The 20,721-nt window shown below is 36.2% G+C and overlaps 1 protein-coding gene across 3 annotated transcripts in view; it reads right to left on the bottom strand.

Annotated features, from left to right (window-relative positions):
• The window catches only part of LOC107732991 (voltage-dependent calcium channel subunit alpha-2/delta-1-like), a 77,249-nt gene that overhangs the window by 27,076 nt on the left and 29,452 nt on the right, over positions 1-20,721 (bottom strand). For all 3 annotated transcript variants that reach the window (XM_016544479.1, XM_016544480.1, XM_016544481.1), the window contains exons 4-7: positions 8,816-8,875; positions 6,474-6,509; positions 6,228-6,357; positions 119-250 (exon numbers count right to left, since the gene is read on the bottom strand). In XM_016544479.1, the coding sequence (XP_016399965.1) occupies positions 119-250; positions 6,228-6,357; positions 6,474-6,509; positions 8,816-8,875 (358 nt within the window). The remainder of the gene's footprint in view (positions 1-118; positions 251-6,227; positions 6,358-6,473; positions 6,510-8,815; positions 8,876-20,721) is intronic.

Here is a 20,721-nt window from a genome sequence, read left to right as displayed (position 1 = left end):
TGCAATGGCTGCATATATAGTGTCCGTGTGCTTTCCGTAGTCTCTGTGTTATGGTAAATTTCTGTAAATAATGAAACTTCTTGATAACACGGAGTTCCTATTCATTCCAGTGCTTTACCTGGGAAGTATCGAGCCAGGCCAGTTGCACTGCCAAACACCTGCCAGAGGAGGGACGGGTCATTCTCCCAGTTCTTCTTGAAGACTTCATCTAGAGCCGCAGTCCAGTTTAGCTCATTCAGGATTATAGTGGCTGTTACAAACACGTAAATATAAAGAATAAATCCCATTCTCGACGTAAAGCAGTTAACTCAAGCTGACATGTTTTCTGAGAGCTTTGTTCTAACGAACACTCAGATGAACCCCAAATCAGGAATAAATCAATACTCTGGCTCTCAAAACTTCAGATCCCATCATGTTATGCTGAACTCAAAGTGATAAACCACTTGAAGGAGAAGCTGCGGTAGAGGAAACAACAAAGTGAACTATTAGCTAATGCAGTTCTAATGGAATAACAGGAAAATTGGGTCGTAAATGGACACTATGTCTGCTGTAAGTGAGAGTGATGATAACATTTTAAAATGAGCCCTGGCAAAGATATGACATCATTCCCCATGATGCCACATGACTCATTCCCAAAAAAGCCTTTGATATCTCTTTCTTCTGTGGGTTTAGTTTAAGCATTATGATGATACTAAATTATTATTAGAATCATTACCACTTTGACAGCCTCATTTTGAAAGGAGCCGGTGTTTGAGGGACGTCTTTCACCACCCCACCAATGCTACCCACTTCCTCTTTCCATCACGACTCCTCCCACTCTAGGTGTGTAATCAATACAGGCTTTCTCCGTCACTCAAAAGCAGACCAGACCCTATCGATCATCTTAAGAGGGTCCATCAGCAGCCCAATGGCACATCTCATCTTTCTCTATTTCTACCACTTCCTTCCAGTCCTTCCTGATATACTAATTCGTTGGCTATAGTAAACAATATGTATGGAAAAAGTTTATAAACCATTATTGGGAAAAAGTATGCTCAAGAGAGTTAATCATAAACAGTTTGTAACCTAACAGCGATCGCCCATTTAAATCTGAGTTTTTGTCCTAACCAGTCATTTTAGCAAGCCATGGCGAAATCTCAGCGCTCCAAAATCCTGTTCCTCAAAATTGCACATAAATTCAACATCTTCTGATTGCGTTAAACTGTGTAGTGCCGCTCCGCATTTTCACTTTCAGTGTGGACAGACAAATTACAAATCACTTGTCGCTAGAAATTGCCATGCCATGTTAGGACACTTATAGCGAGTAAAGGAACAGCGCCTTTCACACACACACACACACACACACACACACACACACACACACACACAGGTGCTCAACAGCAAGGCTGTCCCATATTTCTAGTTGCCCTGCCAATACCTTCAGTGGCCCATTTTTTTGATGAATTTAAATTTATTTAAATAAATGTATATTTACATGTTATATTTACTTAAATTTAGAATTTTACTTTCTTTACTTACATTTAGAATTTTACTTTCTTAATTTTACTTTTTAATTTGAATTTAATAGTGCATACATTATTATTTATTAATTGTATTACAAGTATTATTATTATTATTATTATTATTATTTAATTTATTATTTATATTTAAAAAATATTACTTGTTATACAATCTTTACATAATTTACAAGTTTTTCTTTATATAGAAAATATGCAAATGATACCTAGAAATTATTAATGTATTATAATTATACAGACAACTCCAGACTATAAATTCATAAAACTTTTGCTGGAAATTGCTGGAATTTACTTATTTTTTCAACAACCTCAATGTTAGCCAATAAATTAAAATCTTTATATACATGATCATTAAATGAAATACAGTACCAAAACCTGCTACACAATAATTTGGCCTAGTTAACTAGATTAATTTACACACAAAAATCACAATAAATAAATAAATAAATAAATATGCATGTACATGATCACATGATCAAAAAATAAAATACAGAGACAACACCTGTTACACAATAATTGTACCTAGTTAACTAAAATGCACATAAATAAATAAATAAATAAATATGGCAAGCCATCAACTAGGACCAAACTCTCTCACACTGAAGCAGGAAACAGCTCTGCAAACACAATAATCTTTATAGTGGTGTCGTGGAAACGGTTGCCGTGGCGGTGTGAGTGCTAAATTGCAGGATCAGTGCAGAATCATGAAAGCTTGTATCATCGAGAGGATATCACTCCTGCACACACACACACACACACACACACACACACACATACATACATACACACACTTACTATACACGTCATCTCTTTACATAAAGACTCTGGAGGTCAGAGGTCAACAGTGAAAGTTAAGGCTGTCGCATATAGGAGACTAGTCCATGAAGGCATCACAATTTACTGATCCTAAAGGAAGTGCATTAGTGAATGAGAATGTAGCTGTTCTTCTGTGTGCGCGTGTGTGTGTGAGTTTTCAGTCAGATTAGACGTGGTTTCACACCCCTTCCTGTTGTTCATCCATCAGGCTGTCAGTCTGCAGGGTTAGACACCACACACATCCTCATTAGCTAACACCCATACAACCAGATCTCTCTCTCTCTCTCTCTCTCGGTCATACCTCTATTAGCTTCTGTCTAGAAAATTAGCACAAATAACTTCCCTCAAGATCAAAGTCCCATTACAAAAAGAAACTGGAAGTGTACAACGGTACTTAGGGTCCAAAATGAACAATCGCCAAATACCAAGTGTGTGGTGGAAAAAAAAAAAAGGAAATAAAATTCTATTAAGAGATGAGACCTAATACATGCTATAAATCAAAATACATGAATCATCTAAGTGACGTGCATAAATGAAATAAAAAAGAAAACTTGTGGCACGTCTTTTTACAGCTTTTTTTTTTCTGCATAACTCCATGTGGTGACACATTTGTGGAATATTCATCATCATCATCACATTATGAGACCAAAAATAATACATTAGGAACAAAATCACAACTTGTCTTCATGCCTTCATGACTTTTTACTGATAGACATATATCTCCCATGTGGTGGAGATTATATATTTCCTAAACATAAATATGAATAATATTTTTTTATTAATAAATAGCAGTTCATATAAAAAAGCATTAAATATATTAAACAGTAATAGGTTTAATAGTAATTATTACACTCACTGACACAAATAATTATTGGTTAATAATAATCACCACATCATACCATCATTGCCATAGCATTTTTTATGTGAAACTGCAATAACAGTAAAACAAACTTTCTTTAGGAGCTGCTGCAAACTGTGTTTTTTTTTTCTGATGGTCTGATTATGACAAATTAAAATAATTTATAGCTCTATTCAATGAGAGTGAGAGAGAAAGTGAGAGAGTGTGTGGCATACGATTTTTGACGACAGGCAAACTTTCATTGGTTTAAATGAATCAGGGCAAACAGCTCAAGATCAAAGTCCCATTACAAAAAGAAACTGGAAGTGTACAACGGTACTTAGGGTCCAAAATGAACAATCGCCAAATACCAAGTGTGTGGTGGAAAAAAAAAAAAGGAAATAAAATTCTATTAAGAGATGAGACCTAATACATGCTATAAATCAAAATACATGAATCATCTAAGTGACGTGCATAAATGAAATAAAAAAGAAAACTTGTGGCACGTCTTTTTACAGCTTTTTTTTTTCTGCATAACTCCATGTGGTGACACATTTGTGGAATATTCATCATCATCATCACATTATGAGACCAAAAATAATACATTAGGAACAAAATCACAACTTGTCTTCATGTCTTCATGACTTTTTACTGATAGACATATATCTCCCATGTGGTGGAGATTATATATTTCCTAAACATAAATATGAATAATATTTTTTTATTAATAAATAGTAGTTCATATAAAAAAGCATTAAATATATTAAACAGTAATAGGTTTAATAGTAATTATTACACTCACTGACACAAATAATTATTGGTTAATAATAATCACCACATCATACCATCATTGCCATAGCATTTTTTATGTGAAACTGCAATAACAGTAAAACAAACTTTCTTTAGGAGCTGCTGCGAACTGTGTTTTTTTTTTCTGATGGTCTGATTATGACAAATTAAAATAATTTCAATGAGAGTGAGAGAGAAAGTGAGAGAGTGTGTGGCATACGATTTTTGACGACAGGCAAACTTTCATTGGTTTAAATGAATCAGGGCAAACAGAAAAAACAATCCGAACACTACGAGCACAGCCAGAGGGATCCATGTGACAGACACGTCATTGTGCTCAGTCCGTCTCACATAAACACTCTCACACACACACTCTCTGAGCATGTCTATGTCCATCTTGAGATTGTGATGACAGATGACACACTGCGTTGAGGCAAAAAGCACAGATTCATGTCTTAATAAGATGCAAACAAATACTGGCCAAAAGCTTCACCCAATGGCTGTCACTGAGTAGCACTAAGCAATGCTGCCGGACAAAGAGAATCAGGCGGAAAACAAAAGGTACTAAGAGTAATTTGAAATGAGTAAAAGTAGATAAAGAGAGACAGCGGGACAGAGAGAGATGAGTCATATGATAAATACGGCTGCTTCAGTCCTCATCTAGAACACAAATATCACATCAAACTCATTTGCCTGTGAAACACTCACACAAATTTCAAGGCCCACAGTGAGCCCATCGCTGAGGAGATCAGATTTCTGCCAACACAGAGAGAATGATACACCGCGTCTCAAAAGCACTAGCCGATTTGACCAACTTGTTACAAAATCACAGCCAACATATGCATGTGATGTTAAATATACAGCTATGAGGGACCAATCAGATTATTGAGGGCGGGGCTACAGAGCAAAACGTAACGCAAGAATGAAAATTTGGTGAAAATTGACTCCAAGATGTAGATGAGTTTGTCTCTCGGAACAGATTTGGAGAAATTTATCTTTACGTCACTTGCTCACCAGCGGATCCCCTGCAGTGAATGGGTGCCGTCAGAATGAGAGCCCAAACAGCTAAAAACATCACAATAATCAACAAGTAATCCACATGACTCCAGTCCATTAGTTAACATCTTGTGAAGTGAAAAGCTGTGTGTTTATAAGAAACAAATCTATAATTAAAATAAAAGTCCTCTATTCATAATAATGCTTTCTCCCGTGAAAATGTCGTCTTGTCTCAATCAGGAGAGAAATATGCACAGATCAAGCACGGTTTACAAGCAAAAACAGTCCAAAACAAAAATGTTGGTGGATTTTGTGAGAGGACAACATGGAATGTTTTTTTTCACTGGAGGAAGCGTTATCATGGACTTGTATTTTGGCCAGAAGAGACAGTTTAAAGTGTTGATGGATTTTATATCTTACAAACACGCAGCTTTTCACTTCACAAGATGTTAACTGAGTTTGGACTCTCATTCTGACGGCACCCATTCACTGCAGGAGATCCACTGGTGAACAAGTGATTGTGACAAGTGGGTGCGGGGCCGAGAGCCGTGGGAACGGAGCGAGGCCGGTGGAGTAATTGATAATGAGCGACATCTGCACCACTCACCGGTCTCGAGTCTCACGGAGGAGCTCCGGAAGGATAAAAGGGAGGAGTGACGACAGTGTCGGACGAGAGAGGACCAGGCCTGGATCTTATTTTGTGTTTTGTGTGCGGCAGTCATCCGCGAGGGGCTGTTACTTACTTTCGTTTTGTGTTTGTTTATTTGATTAAAGTTTTGTTTAAGTGTTCGCCGGTTCCCGCCTCCTTCTTCCCGATCTACAAACAACGTTACAGTGATGTAATGCTAAATTTCTCCAAATTTGCTGCGATGAAGAAACAAACATCTTGGATCTACTCAAGCTACAGGCTACTCATAATCTACAGTAATTTTCTCACCACTGGTAGTAACCTCAAAACACTCATAACCAATAACCTTTTAAATCAAGAGACAGAGAGTGAGAGCTATTCTCTTGCTGGAGGATACTGGGGGGTTGTGGGGTCACTCAGGGGCCAGGCGTGCTGTGTTTGAGCTGGGCTGCTCTCTAAATTTAGTCTGCAGTTTTTCCACAAGCCTCTGGCTGTCCACACCTGACACAGAGCAATAAAGCCGAGCCGTCACTGAAATATTGATTTTATAAATTGATATTTTAGCTACCATGCAAAGTCGTAAAAAAAAGAACACATGCAAAGATGTGTGTGTGTGTGTGTGTGTGTGTGTGTGTGTACTCACAGCCCTCGTAGATATCAGTAGGAATGTGCACTGCTGTTGTGTTGTATGAAACAGGGCGTTTGAAAACTGGATCCTCTTTGAATTCTACTTTGACATGGTTCTGGTGCGTTTCCGTGTCATTAATGTCAAACTAGGAACATAAAAATAAGCATAAATCTCTCAAACAACAAAAAAGCAACTCGTTAATTTACATATCTTTGTTGTTTAGTTCATATGCAAGCATGTATTTTTAAAATGAAACCTTACCTTGTCCTTGGCATTGTAGTAGATAATCTCATTCACCTGTTTGACAGAGTGACAGAACAAGACTTTAGTGTTTTTATTTATCTTTATCAAAAGTTTGAATATTCATATAGTTTGGTTTCAATATGTTTTTATTTATTATTTTTTTAGTGGGGCATTCTATTAATGTTCTTTTTATTATTATTATTATTATTATTAGGCCTATTATGAACATTCCCAAAAGGTTGCAGGGTAGGTTTGTGCAACCATCTAATAAAAACATATACAGAAAACCTGTTTTATATTGGTCATTTTTTGGTTTTATATTTCATAATCACCCATTTCCAGCATTCTAATATTTATTTATTTATTTATTTTTAGGTTTTGACAACATTTTTGTTTAGGATTAAAATTTCAAGATCACGAGAATTTTATAGGCGTTATATAGTTGTAAGTGTTTCTATGTTAATTTGTGATATTTTGTATATTTTAGCATGTAGACATATATAGGACTCTCTGAAGTCAAATTTATTTTAGCAATAATTTTCTGCAGGCTGGATTTAAATATTATTTTTAAATTATTATTAGTAGTAGTAGTAGTAGTAGCGTTTAGGAAATTATTATTATTTAAGAAATTAATTAAGAAAGTATATGAGAATTTACTTGAATCAACATACCATTCCATCCTATATTTTATCAGTCATCAATTTGTTGCAATTTATTTATGTTTTGTTCAAAGTGTCCATCTCTAAGAGTATATTGAAATAGAATGTGACTTTTTTTCTTTTTTTTTTTAGCTCTCTGTGTATTTTTACAGAGTTTTGTACCTAATCTTTGTGCATTCACAAAAGGAAGTTGTTAAATTTTGTACTGTTGTTTTAGGTGTGTGTGTGTGTGTTTGTGTGTCTTCTCTCAGGGTTGTTCTCCTCACAGTGTGAGGGCGCTGTCAGGACTAGCATTAGTGAGGCGTTAACAAGCAAGCTCGCTATCTGACATACAGTTGCCTTGGAGACATAGGAGTGGATCATCACCGGCTGCCGCCACCTGTCCTACTTACTTGCTAATCATGTGGCAGACACTCTTTACTGAGACATGCGCATACAGGTCAGCCCTGCATGGGATCAAACTCTTGAATTCGCAGATTGTGTCTTTAACACGATTCTACCTGCATCCCATCAATAATTAAAAAGAAAACCTCTCTGTCTGTCACCGGTAGCACATAACAAACGCTTGAAGAGAAGCATTCACAATACACACTATGAGCAGGAGTGTGACATCTTAACTATGAAAAATGAAATCATGGTAAAACCCTTTTTTTAACCATGTAAATTAGAACTGTCCAATAACAATTTTCATATTATGGTGGATAGTAAAATTCAATGTTATTTTGTGAAACATTAAAAAGTAAAAAAAAAAAAAAAAGTTTTGAATGCTACATAGTATTATCCATATACTATCATAGCATTTATTAATATCTCAAATTAGCTTTTTACATTTTTATAATTTCAGCTTTCATTTGAGCAATTCTGTTGTGTTTTTGTCATTTTGATTATTATTTCTATGTAGCTTTAAATTATTTTTATTGCAGTTTTAGTTTTAGTAATTGTAGTACTTCAAACTTAATTCAGTTATTTGCCAAGCAACATTTGTAATTTGTTATTCAACATTTTATTTATTTAACCTTTTTAACTTTTCATTTTTTTGAAGTTTTTCATCTAATATTTAACTTATTTTAGCTTTATTTCACTTACTGAACATTAATTTAATAACAACAATGATCACAACATTATAATGTACATAATAAAAAAATATATATTCATTTAGATATTTGCTAAAAATTACATTTAACTTTAAGTGAACATTAGATGATGGCAAAGGTGATCTGTGGCAAATCACCTCTGGTTGTGATAATGTTAATCTCTCAATATCACTCTAATAATCAGATTAAGTTTGTTTGTTAAAAGCATTTTTAATAGTGAATCCCCACCCAGTCTGATTCAGAAATGAAATATTGCTGCAATACAAATTTTGATGACTCATTCGGACAATACTTGACTGACAAATCTATAACAGACAAGCAGACATCACATTAATTTCTCTGCAAATTAGAATTGATATTTCAGACCGTGGGAACCTAAAATGCATCATTACAACAAACGCAAGGTCTGAGACCAGGATGCCAACATTTTCTAACCCAACTGATTATCTCACCACCTAACTAAGGCAATGCCGTGTCTAAATGTGTCCAGTAACTATTCTTATCCAATGATGGACTGACTGAAAACATGCCCAGGTAAAAGTTTCACAGCCTCATTTCTTCCACATGTTTCGGAGTGTTTACAAAATGTGAATGTGTGAAGCATTACATCAAGATCATCCTTCCACTGGTGCTCCTTCTGCAGGTTCTCTGCAGCCGTCACCAGCGCCTACAACACAAGGAACGAGATGAAAGTGTTAAAGAAATGCATACGTATATGCCCAAACATACACTACCGTCCAAAAGTTTGGATTTTTTTTTTAAAGAAATTAATTTTATTCATCAACGATGCATTAAATTGATCAAAAGTGACAGTAAAGACATTTATAATGTTATAAAATTCTATTTGAAATAAATGCTGTTCTTTTGAGCTTTCTATTCATCAAAAAATCCTGGGGGAAAAAAAATGAAAATTGTTTTTTCAACAATGATAATAATAAGAAATGCTTCAGCAGCCAATCACATATTAGAATGATTTCTGAAGTATCATGTGACACTGAAGATTGGAGTAATGGCTGCTGAAAATTCAGCTTTGCATCAGAAATAAATTACATTTGAAAATATATTCAAATAGAAAAAAGTTATTTAAAATATTAAACATATTTCTCAATATTACTGTCTCTATATGCCTTTTTGAGCATATAAAAACAATGAAAAATCTTGCTGACCCCAAACTTTTGGTATAGAGTATATTGTACCGTATATAAATCACCATCTTAAACCATTTAAATTGATTTTCTCAAATTTAATAAAAGAGCCTCAGAACCAAACGTTAACATCCAGACACTTTATAACACCAAATAAATGCATTAACATGACAGAGTTCCAATATAATTGGCTAATTTATTTATCATTCAGTCAACAATTGGTTTTAATGAGGGAAAATGAAGCTCAGCTTTAAACCTCATATCAAACTGAGTGAGAAGACTTTTTCTCAGACTGACCTGCATTCAGCCTTTACTCCAGATTCTCTGCCTATGAGAAAACCCCTCATGATGGCAAACTAAATTTAGACAGCAGCTCAGGTCCGGTCCTGGTCTCCGCAACTAGGTTAATATATTACTGTCTCTATATGCCTTTTTGAGCATATAAAAACAATGAAAAATCTTGCTGACCCCAAACTTTTGGTATAGAGTATATTGTACCGTATATAAATCACCATCTTAAACCATTTAAATTGATTTTCTCAAATTTAATAAAAGAGCCTCAGAACCAAACGTTAACATCCAGACACTTTATAACACCAAATAAATGCATTAACATGACAGAGTTCCAATATAATTGGCTAATTTATTTATCATTCAGTCAACAATTGGTTTTAATGAGGGAAAATGAAGCTCAGCTTTAAACTTCATATCAAACTGAGTGAGAAGACACATTTTTCTCAGACTGACCTGCATTCAGCCTTTACTCCAGATTCTCTGCCTATGAGAAAACCCCTCATGATGGCAAACTAAATTTAGACAGCAGCTCAGGTCCGGTCCTGGTCTCCGCAATTGATTAGGTTAATAACAGTATAATGGCAGCATTTTTTTAATCTGGTCTGTATTAGAAACTCACTGTACGCCTAATTTCCCCTGGGAACTTTTACATCCCATTCTTGTAACTGGTCCCGGAGCCTTTTTCTTTATGTATCTTTATTTTTTTTATTTTATTATTTATTATTATAATTATTTATTTATTTATTTTGCTTTTATTGGCCTTGAAATGAGATTGAAGATTAGGAGTTCATGAAGTCAAATTAATCTTGATAACCAGGGGACGAAAAAGCAAATTAAGAAATTCTGATTTGATGCTTGCTACCACAGATCACACTATGAGGTGGAGAAACTTTGATCAAATAAATGGTGGTTGGTTTCTCATTTTGTGGAGGTTTATAATAAAGGCTGAAGCTCCACTATTATATATTTAAATTTACACAACCCAACTCAAAATGTCAGCGTTTAAAGAAAACCTCAAGTTTTCCCTTTGCTAATTACAATTTGCTATTGTTGTGCCATTCATTTGACCTTCGTAAGATCTTTCTGACATGACTTGAAGGCAGCAATAAAACTCTTCCAGTGAGGAGAAGAACATCAGCTTGATATCACCGCTGCCAGAATAAATGATATCAGAACAGCATAAATGCCACTAATGCTAATTAAAGCCAACATAAGCACATCTTGCACAATCGTGAAATGGCTTTGAAGGCTTTTTATGCTGTAGGGACCAAACGTATTGAAATTTCAGAGTTTTGTGATGTTAATCCACACAAAAGATCCACCGGAGTATCCCCATTATAATAAGACTAAAAATACAGATTTTTAAAAAATCTTTCAGGGGAAATGAACAAGTGTAACGCATGGCTAGATGATGAAAGCTCTCCTCCCACTTCAGACATCCCATAAACAATTTGCTATTGTTGTGCCATTCATTTGACCTTCGTAAGATCTTTCTGACATGACTTGAAGGCAGCAATAAAACTCTTCCAGTGAGGAGAAGAACATCAGCTTGATATCACCGCTGCCAGAATAAATGATATCAGAACAGCATAAATGCCACTAATGCTAATTAAAGCCAACATAAGCACATCTTGCACAATCGTGAAATGGCTTTGAAGGCTTTTTATGCTGTAGGGACCAAACGTATTGAAATTTCAGAGTTTTGTGATGTTAATCCACACAACAGATCCACCGGAGTATCCCCATTATAATAAGACTAAAAATACAGATTTTTTTTAAATCACTCGAACTTTCAGGGGAAATGAACAAGTGTAACGCATGGCTAGATGATGAAAGCTCTCCTCCCACTTCAGACATCCCATAATAACCCATTGACCCCAGGGTTTACTCACTCTGATGAGCTGCTGCCATAACAACCGTAGTGGTGTGGTCTCAGTCGCATTAGGACTGGGCTGTGTGTATGTCTTAGTGCCGGCCCCTACTGGCACACAATCCAGGGAGGACATCTCAATCTGCATGGCAATAGTCTTGATTTTCAGAGCACAGACCCTGCATCATTCAAACATGTCTCATCTCAGACTGACCAGTGTCATCACTAAAATTCACAGGGTCTGCAACAATGCTTCTGTGGATGGACCCCTCTTACCTATGAGAAGGGTGATACTAAAGAGCTGTAAGGGCCCATCAGGAGGCTTCAGCAAACATATAAGGGGAATAAATTATTATAAATAGTTTTACATTTAAATAACATTTTTACAGTTAAAATTTTTTATTAATTGATTGACTTATTAATTGACTGATTCATTCATTCATTTAGCTCTGTTTCTTCCTTCAACTCTCTGGGCTATACAGTGTCTCTCTATTGGATTATTTTAATTTTTATTTTATAATAAAACTAAACTTATCTAAACCTAAACTTAATATATTAGGTTATTTTTTTCTGTTAGATGTTTCTGATTCATTCTCTTTTTGTTCAAATTGATTGATTGATTCATTCATTCATTCAATTACATTTTTTTCTTCTCTCTTGGTTATCTATAGGGACAAGGTGTCTCTCCTTTGGACTATTTTAAGTATTAGTTTTAATAAAACTTAGTATGTTTGGATTTTTTTTCTTTTGGATTATTTTGTAATGAACTAAACATTTATTTATTTATATTTAAAAGTATTTATATACATTTAATAAATATTTAAATCTAACTTCAATGAAAAAATAATAATTAAAAAATAAAAAAGTAAAATGTAAACTGAAATCATATTTCTTATTTAAATTTCTCCCATTAACAATTATTTGTATTGAACAACATACAGTTAAACCTATGTGATTATGTTTCTGTCAATTAAAAAGCTTGAAACAAGGAACTTTCATCATCACAGCACACTGAAAACCGTAAGATGTCCCTCTGACATATATGTGCATATAATCCATCTCCCAGTCCCAATTTATCAGTCCAGTACATAATTAGACTGTCTTCTCACTGTTTTTGGAACCACAAATTATGTCACTTGCCCCATTATTATTTACAGTAATTCTCCTAAGCACAGTGTAAGGTTAAAGGTCAGACCTGTATCAGCCACAATGAGGCTAATAACACAATCAGGCAAAATCCAAGATGACTGTCCTGCTAATGCATCCAGAGAAGAACAACAGATAAAATCATTAACAGCACTTTTTCAGCACCGCACAAATGTCTCCGGTTACACATGTAACCATGGTTTCATGCGTGACCTGAGACGTTCCCTTTCGAATGGGAACCCTACGCTGCGTCCCCTAGAAGGCGCTATGTGGAACGATATACCCACGCCACCATGCTGGGGATGAGTGCCTTATTGGCTGAACTCAGAGACTCAGAGGAGTCCTTACCCCTGCACCAGCAATGCGACCATAGACCAGAGCTTCTCAAAAATGGAGGCCTCAACAGGAGATAGGTAGCCTAACTACATTCTTATTGAGGCCAGCATCCAAGAAGGCTCACAGAGAGCCTAACATTCAGAGCCAACTGGCCCACGAAGCTGTGCAGAGTGGAGGCCTAAATACAACACCTCTCAAATGAGAGGTGGCCTAGCAACACTCCATACTACCTAGCCAATACCTAGCCGAGCTCTAGGAGCGGAGGCCTCAGCATGACGACACTCTAAAACGAGAGGAGGCCTAACTATGCCCCATGCTCAGGACATCTTGTAAGGAGGCTCACAGAGAGCCTACAACTCACAGATGATGTCCTAGCGGAGCTCTGGCGAGCGGAGGCCTCAATGAAATAACTCTCTGTAGTGAGAGGAGACGCTCGCAGTAGAAGGCCGAGCTCTAGGTGTGGAGGCCTCTGCATGACGACTCTCGAAAACGAGAGATGTCCACCAGGTTTACCCAAGGAGCCAAATCTGTAGTACGGCGCAACTCTTCCACTGTCTCCGGGGGGAGTCCTTGGCCCTGGTGCAGGTCCTTCAGCAGGTCAGCCTAGTAGGCTTACAGCACAGCCATCGTGTGCAAAGCCGCTCCAGCCTGACCCGCTGCCGCATATGCTCTGCAATTCAGCCGTGATGTAACATGCAGCGGCGTGGTCAGCGGAGACGGCTTCTTCAATGTAGATGCCTCACCAACTGAGAGATAGCTAGCCAGCGTCTCTTCAATCGGACGTATCGACACATAACCATACTCCTGCATCCGCACCACATCAGCATAGTTTGCCTGTGAATAATGAATGTGAGCTGAATATGGCTCCGCACCTCAGTGTGAACATCTGGGAGAAAGGGAAGACTCGTACGAGCTGGCCTGTTATGTCCCTACAAAAAGCGTCCATCGAGGCAACCAAGAGAGGGCTCGTGCTTCTTGTGCTTCTCGTGCTTCCACGGCAGATCTAATCTTTCCACTGTTCCAGTGCTCAGGGACATGGTCGATCTCAGCTCGCTCTCGCCAACGAATGAGAAATATTCATACCTTTCTCAAAGTCGTCAGCAAGCTCCACCTGCGAACCCCACAATTGCAGTCTCCTACTCGCCTCAGCTGCAGCGGGTCCTGAACTGCGAGGTACAGATGGCTGTCCCGATTCCCTCGAGAAAAAGGACAAACGAGAGCAAATCTTTCTCATAGAAAATCACTTGCAATGCACGCAAACAGCCCCCTCAAGGACTGAGCGTGCATGCTCCTCACCCAGGCACATAACATGTGTCATCAGGTGTCAATAAACGCTGACACATATGAACACAGTGCTAGTGCTTGCCATAGTTTTCCTATTTAGACAAACATACTGAAACAAACGGTCTCCTGAAGACAAGAAACAAGGATGATGTATTTTACAAGTGCCCTTTTATACTCTCAGCCACACCAGTTGTGACGTCATAGGCTGCCGCCTACCAATGTCAAGTTCATTGTCGTATTTAGGCTCATGATTCAGACACTGGTCATGCCGAAGGCATTCTCCATAGTGCCATCTAGGGTACGCAGTGTAGAGTTCCCATTCGAAGGGGAACTCACATTATGCATCAGTAGCTAATTAGTCAGTCTTGTTCAGCAGCTCTCAGGTACAAACACCTGATGTGCAGAACATCACTGTACATGCTGAGAACACAAACACCAGCTGCTCCTGTCTATAAACTCTTTAATTCCCAGAATACTTCGCGAAAAACAAAAAGAAATCAAAGAAAACCTAAAGGACTAATGCACACACACATATATTCACACACATGAACAAAACTGGGGTTATATGTGCCCTCTGGCTAGCATAATTATATGACTAATTATAGCGATAATTAAATAATATATATGTAGATTCTCCTTTGATGAGGGCATTTTAACATTAAAGAAGTAAAACTCCATTCAGAACATCCAGTTCACCCATTTTCTGTGGATTAAAAGAAAACTACCAGGCTTATGTGTCTCTAACAGCCTGACATTCACCATTAAATAAGCCACATTTTGTTGGGCATTGACAAGCTCTTCAAAAGTCTGCCAATTACCCTTTGATTCCTGCCTCAGTGTTGAGGGATGATGGAAAAAAAGGCGTGAAATGCTGCAGGGTGGATTTGTCATGTCTCCCTGCTTTTGTGAATACGTGTCATTTAGCTCAGTTAGTTTACCAGGATTGACTGACTTCTCTATTTTGTCTCAGTTTTGTTTATTAATTTCTTGTTTCAACAGCTGCTAATTATAATGTATACAGTATTTACTGTAAAATTTGCATTGTAATATACAATAAAAATTAAGTGCTAAAAGGTACATTACCATTCAAAAGTTTGGGATCAGAACTACAGTGCAATCATGGTTTCCACTAAATTATTTAATCATTGATAATAACAAGAAATGTTTTGAATCACCAAATCAGCATATCAGAATGATTTCTAAAGGATCATGTGACACTGAAGACTGGAGTAATGACTGCTGAAAAATCAACCTTGCCATCACAGGAATAAATTACATTTTAAAATATATTAAAATAGAAAACAGTTCTTGTAATAATTTAATAAAACATTATTAATGTTTGTTTGTTTTTTTATGTATTTTGTATTTTTAAAAGCATTTAAAAAATCTTACTGGCCCGTGTTAAACAAGGAAAGGACAAAAAAAAAAAAGATCAGTTCTTGGTGGTACAGTCAGTATTAAATAGTAATGCCATGGTACTTTAATATAGAAGACGCTGTGGCTAGCTGTTACACTTTTTCACCAGTGAATATTTCACAGGGTAGGCTCCTTCTATTTTTTTTTTTTTTTGCTCCTTTTCTGGTTTAAAATGGTGTTGAACAGTAAAACATATGCGAAACATAAAACAATGAAATAGCAAAAAACAAACCTGAAAAATACCCTTGTCCTGTATACTATGGTGTTTTTACCGGACTCCAAGGCATTTCAAAATACCATGGTAGTACCATAGTAAGTGCCCAAAAGTTTATGTTGTATATTTATAAACATGTCACAACTCAGCGCCACAATGAACAAGTGAAGGTAAAATATGATTACAAATGGTCAAGAAATTATAATAAACAGTGACAGCATCTAAACTAAACATATTTGCTTTTCCTTAAATAAATATGTAAATTGTATCCTACAATTTTAATGCCTTTTCCTTGCTTGGACCTGTAACAAGTAACATGACTGCCAGCCAAATCTAAATAAAATGAATAGGGTCCATCTATTCATTTATTAAATAAAAATCTGAAGCTCAAGTCTTACAGTTGCTGGAAAGTGTCCATATTGCGAGCAGCACTCTTAACCCTTCGAATGTGACTCAACAACATGAAACGAATGAACCTCTGAACTTCTCTCAAGATTCACTTGTAGACATCAAAACTGTGGCTACAAACACAAGCACATGAAAATACGTTTGTGGTAATCGAGGCGTTTTCACACCTCTCAGCACAGAGTAAACACAGATTATGAATAAGAAACTATGATCCCTATAATGCTCATCATGTTCAGCCAGGCAAAGACTGGTGGAAGCTGGAGTCATGTTGGCTTGTGGCAGAATAAACTGTATTGACGTGCCAGAGTGCAAGAGGAGCCATTTTGGCTCAAGCTGGGTAGAATGTGATGCTTATTGGGGATCCACCACCTGTCACTGTTCCAAGCACAATGTGAAGAAAATAGTGTCCAGCACTACACTTCAACATACTGAAGACCAGCCTGAGGCCAAGGGAGCTGACCCACCGCACCACAACATGCTTTAAAACAGATCGCTCTGTGTATATGTGTGCAGATCAAGTTTTTTGTTTTACCAAATGTCCCCACTGGGATAGTAAAACCTGAAAATACCTAAGAATATCTACATTGTTAGAACACTGAAAAAAACAAAAAAAAAACACACACACACACAAAAGCAAAGCAAAAATAAATAAACAAATAAATATTATTATAAAATTATATAAAATTACATTTAATTATAAAATGTTATATAAAATTATTAAATTGTCAAATTATAAAATAAAATAAAACAGAGATCAAATACTATCCAACTAAGATAGTAAAACCTGGAAAAACTACATTGTTAGAACAGTGTTTATTCAGAAAAAAACACACAAAGCAAAAAAAAGTAAAAAAAAAAAATCTAATGAAATTAAATGAAATAAAATTAACCAAATGTCCACCACACTACGGAAGTAAAACCTGAAAATACCTACATTGTTAGAACAACGCTTTGTTAAGACTAAACAAAATTCAATAAAAAAAAAAAAAAACAATTAAAAATCATAATAAATGAACATAAAATAAAAAGAATGTATTTAATAACCAAATGAAAATATAAAAATACAGACAGGTTTGTGAGGGTATTGTGAGGGAACTTTGCTCCAATTCGCCAAATCTGAAATTAAAAGTCAGAGATTTCAACCGGAATTCTAGCATTTCTTCCAACACCAAATTATCTTAAATCTTAATCTCATTTGTGTACTGTACAGCATATCTATCCAAAGGACAACACTTGGACATCCATCAGCCTCTCTCCTCTCAATCTCACTGAAAACATCAGTGAATCAACTGTAAGATTATCCATGCTCGTAACATCCCATTAAATTTCCCAGTACAGGGTGTTTAAACAGAAGTGAAAATATCTTCCGGTACAGTCCCACTGTGGGTGGACAGCACTGTAATTATGCAGCTCGGCATTGCTTGAGATGAGACTTTAACTACTGCCAGCTCTCACACTAGTGCTTCATTACGTCTCATATTTGGTTGGTGGAGTTTGCAGGAAGTTAGCGTGAGCCTTCTATCATTTGTTTCTTACAACATTTGTTGTTTGGAGACAGGCGGTACGGCGAAGTTTAGCAGTGCCTATATGGAGCCAAGGTACTGTAGCAACCAAGCATAATGGCAACCGGCAGCCAATAAGATCTGTTTAAGCAAACCGGTGATGATGTTTCTGGTAGCATGATTGTAATGTGTAATGTTTTGCCAGTGATCACTATGCTTTATAGCTCAGGGTAGTTCCAACACAAAGCCTGTTGAGAACATCAAGACAAACAAGGTCTCTTTCCTATTTTCTGAGTTCACTTATTTGACATGGTACCTGTGACAGCTGTTTGTCCTCTGAGAAGCACTGGACACTTATGGGTATTGTAATCTGACGTCATACCCTTCCTCTGTCCTTCAAGTCCTCACTCTACCACCCATCACAATGAGTGACTAATTCAGTACATTTCCCAAGGTGCAGTTCTCCTTCCTACAATCTAATCAGTCAGTCTAGACTTTCACAGAAATTGAGTGACTACAGACTACAAACAGTGTTGGAATGGAAAAATAGATTACATTAGATGCTTCGTGATTTGCAAATAAAAAAATGTATTAAATGAGAGGAGGAATATGTTTTTTAATATAATTTATAACTACCAGTATATATATTGTAAAACTATACAAGATAAAGAAAAATAAATAAATAATAATAATAATAATTTCAATTATATATTAACATTTATTAACATTATCATAAATTTTTTCTTTATCTTGCATATAGTTTTACCTAATACATAATAAATGAAGATAAATAATTAAAATAAAAATATTTTCGTAACATTTTAACATGTATATATATATATATATATATATTCACTATTATTATTATTATATTATTATATTAACATATTATTTTACTATACATTTTTTCTTTATCTTGTATAGTTTTACGTAATATACATTTTATAATATATATAATTATGTGTATATATACTTTACACACATATACATTTTTTAATTATTTTACTCTAAAATTAAATAAAAATAAACATGCATATTACATATACTGTATACAGATACAACACAATGTCATATCTCAAGGTTGAATGCTTGAGGTTAACAAATGCAGTCCAAAATGACTATCGTAAGGTCAAAATGTACAGACATTCGATGATAGCTCCATTTTATGTTGTATTATAATACGTACTCTTTAAAATTGTTGAAATTCATTGGTGTATAGGGAGGTCAGTAGGATAAATAAAAGTAATGTCCAGAAAACAGCTGGAGAGAGAGAGCAGGAAGAAACAGAGATTTACAAGGAAGGGTTCATGGTAGTAAGCTGAATTGCGGTAATTGGAATAAAGTCAAGAGAGAGAGAGAGAGTGGCATGAGTGAGACATATTTGCTGTTTACGTGATTTGATTGACGTTTAGGAAAACACGGTCTCCATCAGCAGCCAGCAGTTTCCTGTTAGACAACACAGCATCCCGGCCACACGTCAAGCAACCTCCGTTAACTCGCATCGACCGTGCAGACAGCTGCTGATGGATGGCTCCAAATTATAGACACCCACTGATCAACTTAACTGAGCTGTCAATCAATCAGTCTAATCCGACCACAGCCGCCCACAGTCACGTTTGGCCTCGAGATCAGTGAGGACTCATCCAGCAGATATTGATTAGAACGAGACGTGATCTGTGGCCATCCTGCGCCCGAGGGGTCATTCAGGAAAGAACAACAGGAACGTGAACAGCACTACATGATCGGCAAGATATGCTTATCGTCATAGTGACAGCTGACTTCCTTTGGTGGAATAAGAGTTCTCTAGAAAATCACTTGCTTTGATGAGTTTGGAGATAATGTGATTCAGCCAAGAACCGCCCACTTTAGATGCAGGTTAATCTGATATGGATGGTGCCACAATAACAAACTGACTGACTGTTTACTGTACATAACGCAAGGCAGATTCTGCAAACAGCTGTTATAAAAGTGCCACAAGTCAAGTCGTGTGTGATGACTGTCAAGAGAAGGATGAAGGCTCGAATTATCTTATCTGACACATCAAAATGTCACCTGTGTGAGAGTCTGTGAAATGTACAAAAAAAATTTTTTGGTGCCATGGTGTGCTGACTTATTTTTTCCTTCTACTTCTGTCATTTATTTATTTTATCGATTTTTTGTATTCAAGTATCATGAAAAAAAATGTGTTACGGTTTCCACAAAAAAAAAGCACAATATTTCACAACACAAGGCAGGTGTTTTCAACAATTTAAATAATTAGTATTCTTAGTAGAATAAATTACATTTTAAAATAGTTCTTGTAATAAAACTATAAAATCAATATACTCTACAAAAAAACAAAAAACTTAAACATTTTAAACAAGTACGCTTCAGTGCTTGACTAAAAAATTGAAATAACTGCATTTAATTGCATTTTCTTCTTGATTCACTAGAGATGCCAAATTTGATGTACTTGTGAATCTTCTAACTATAGGCAGGATGCGCAAGGAACTCCAATGATTCACTGAAATCTTTTTTGTTCTGAATGTGATGAAGAGAGAAAAGAACACAAGCAAGTATGTGTTTGTGCTGGTGGATGGCAGAGGGAAAACACCGAATAAAGAATATTTTAAATGGGGTGACATGGGGACAGTGTCCAGTCTGGGTATTGTGACTGGAGGTAGAGAAAATCTGCCAAAAATACACACACACACACACAAATGGATAGAGAAGCAAAGAGCCAAACTGTCCTCACACCACAGCCAGCTATTACAGATCCAATTACCTAAGACCAGTTATTTCCATCATATGAGGCACACCAGTGCTTCCATATCCATTAAAACAAGAGCACTTAATTCAGACCGATTAAACATGACAGAAGAGAGCCAGCAGAGGAAAAAGGGAAAGAGACCGTAAGGA

This window comes from Sinocyclocheilus rhinocerous, unplaced genomic scaffold, assembly GCF_001515625.1.
Source record: "Sinocyclocheilus rhinocerous isolate Xijiao unplaced genomic scaffold, SAMN03320098_v1.1 scaffold400, whole genome shotgun sequence".
NCBI classification, from domain to species: Eukaryota; Metazoa; Chordata; class Actinopteri; order Cypriniformes; family Cyprinidae; genus Sinocyclocheilus; species Sinocyclocheilus rhinocerous.
Note: the sequence above shows the minus strand (reverse complement) of the source record. Positions and strands in the feature narration are given on the sequence as shown.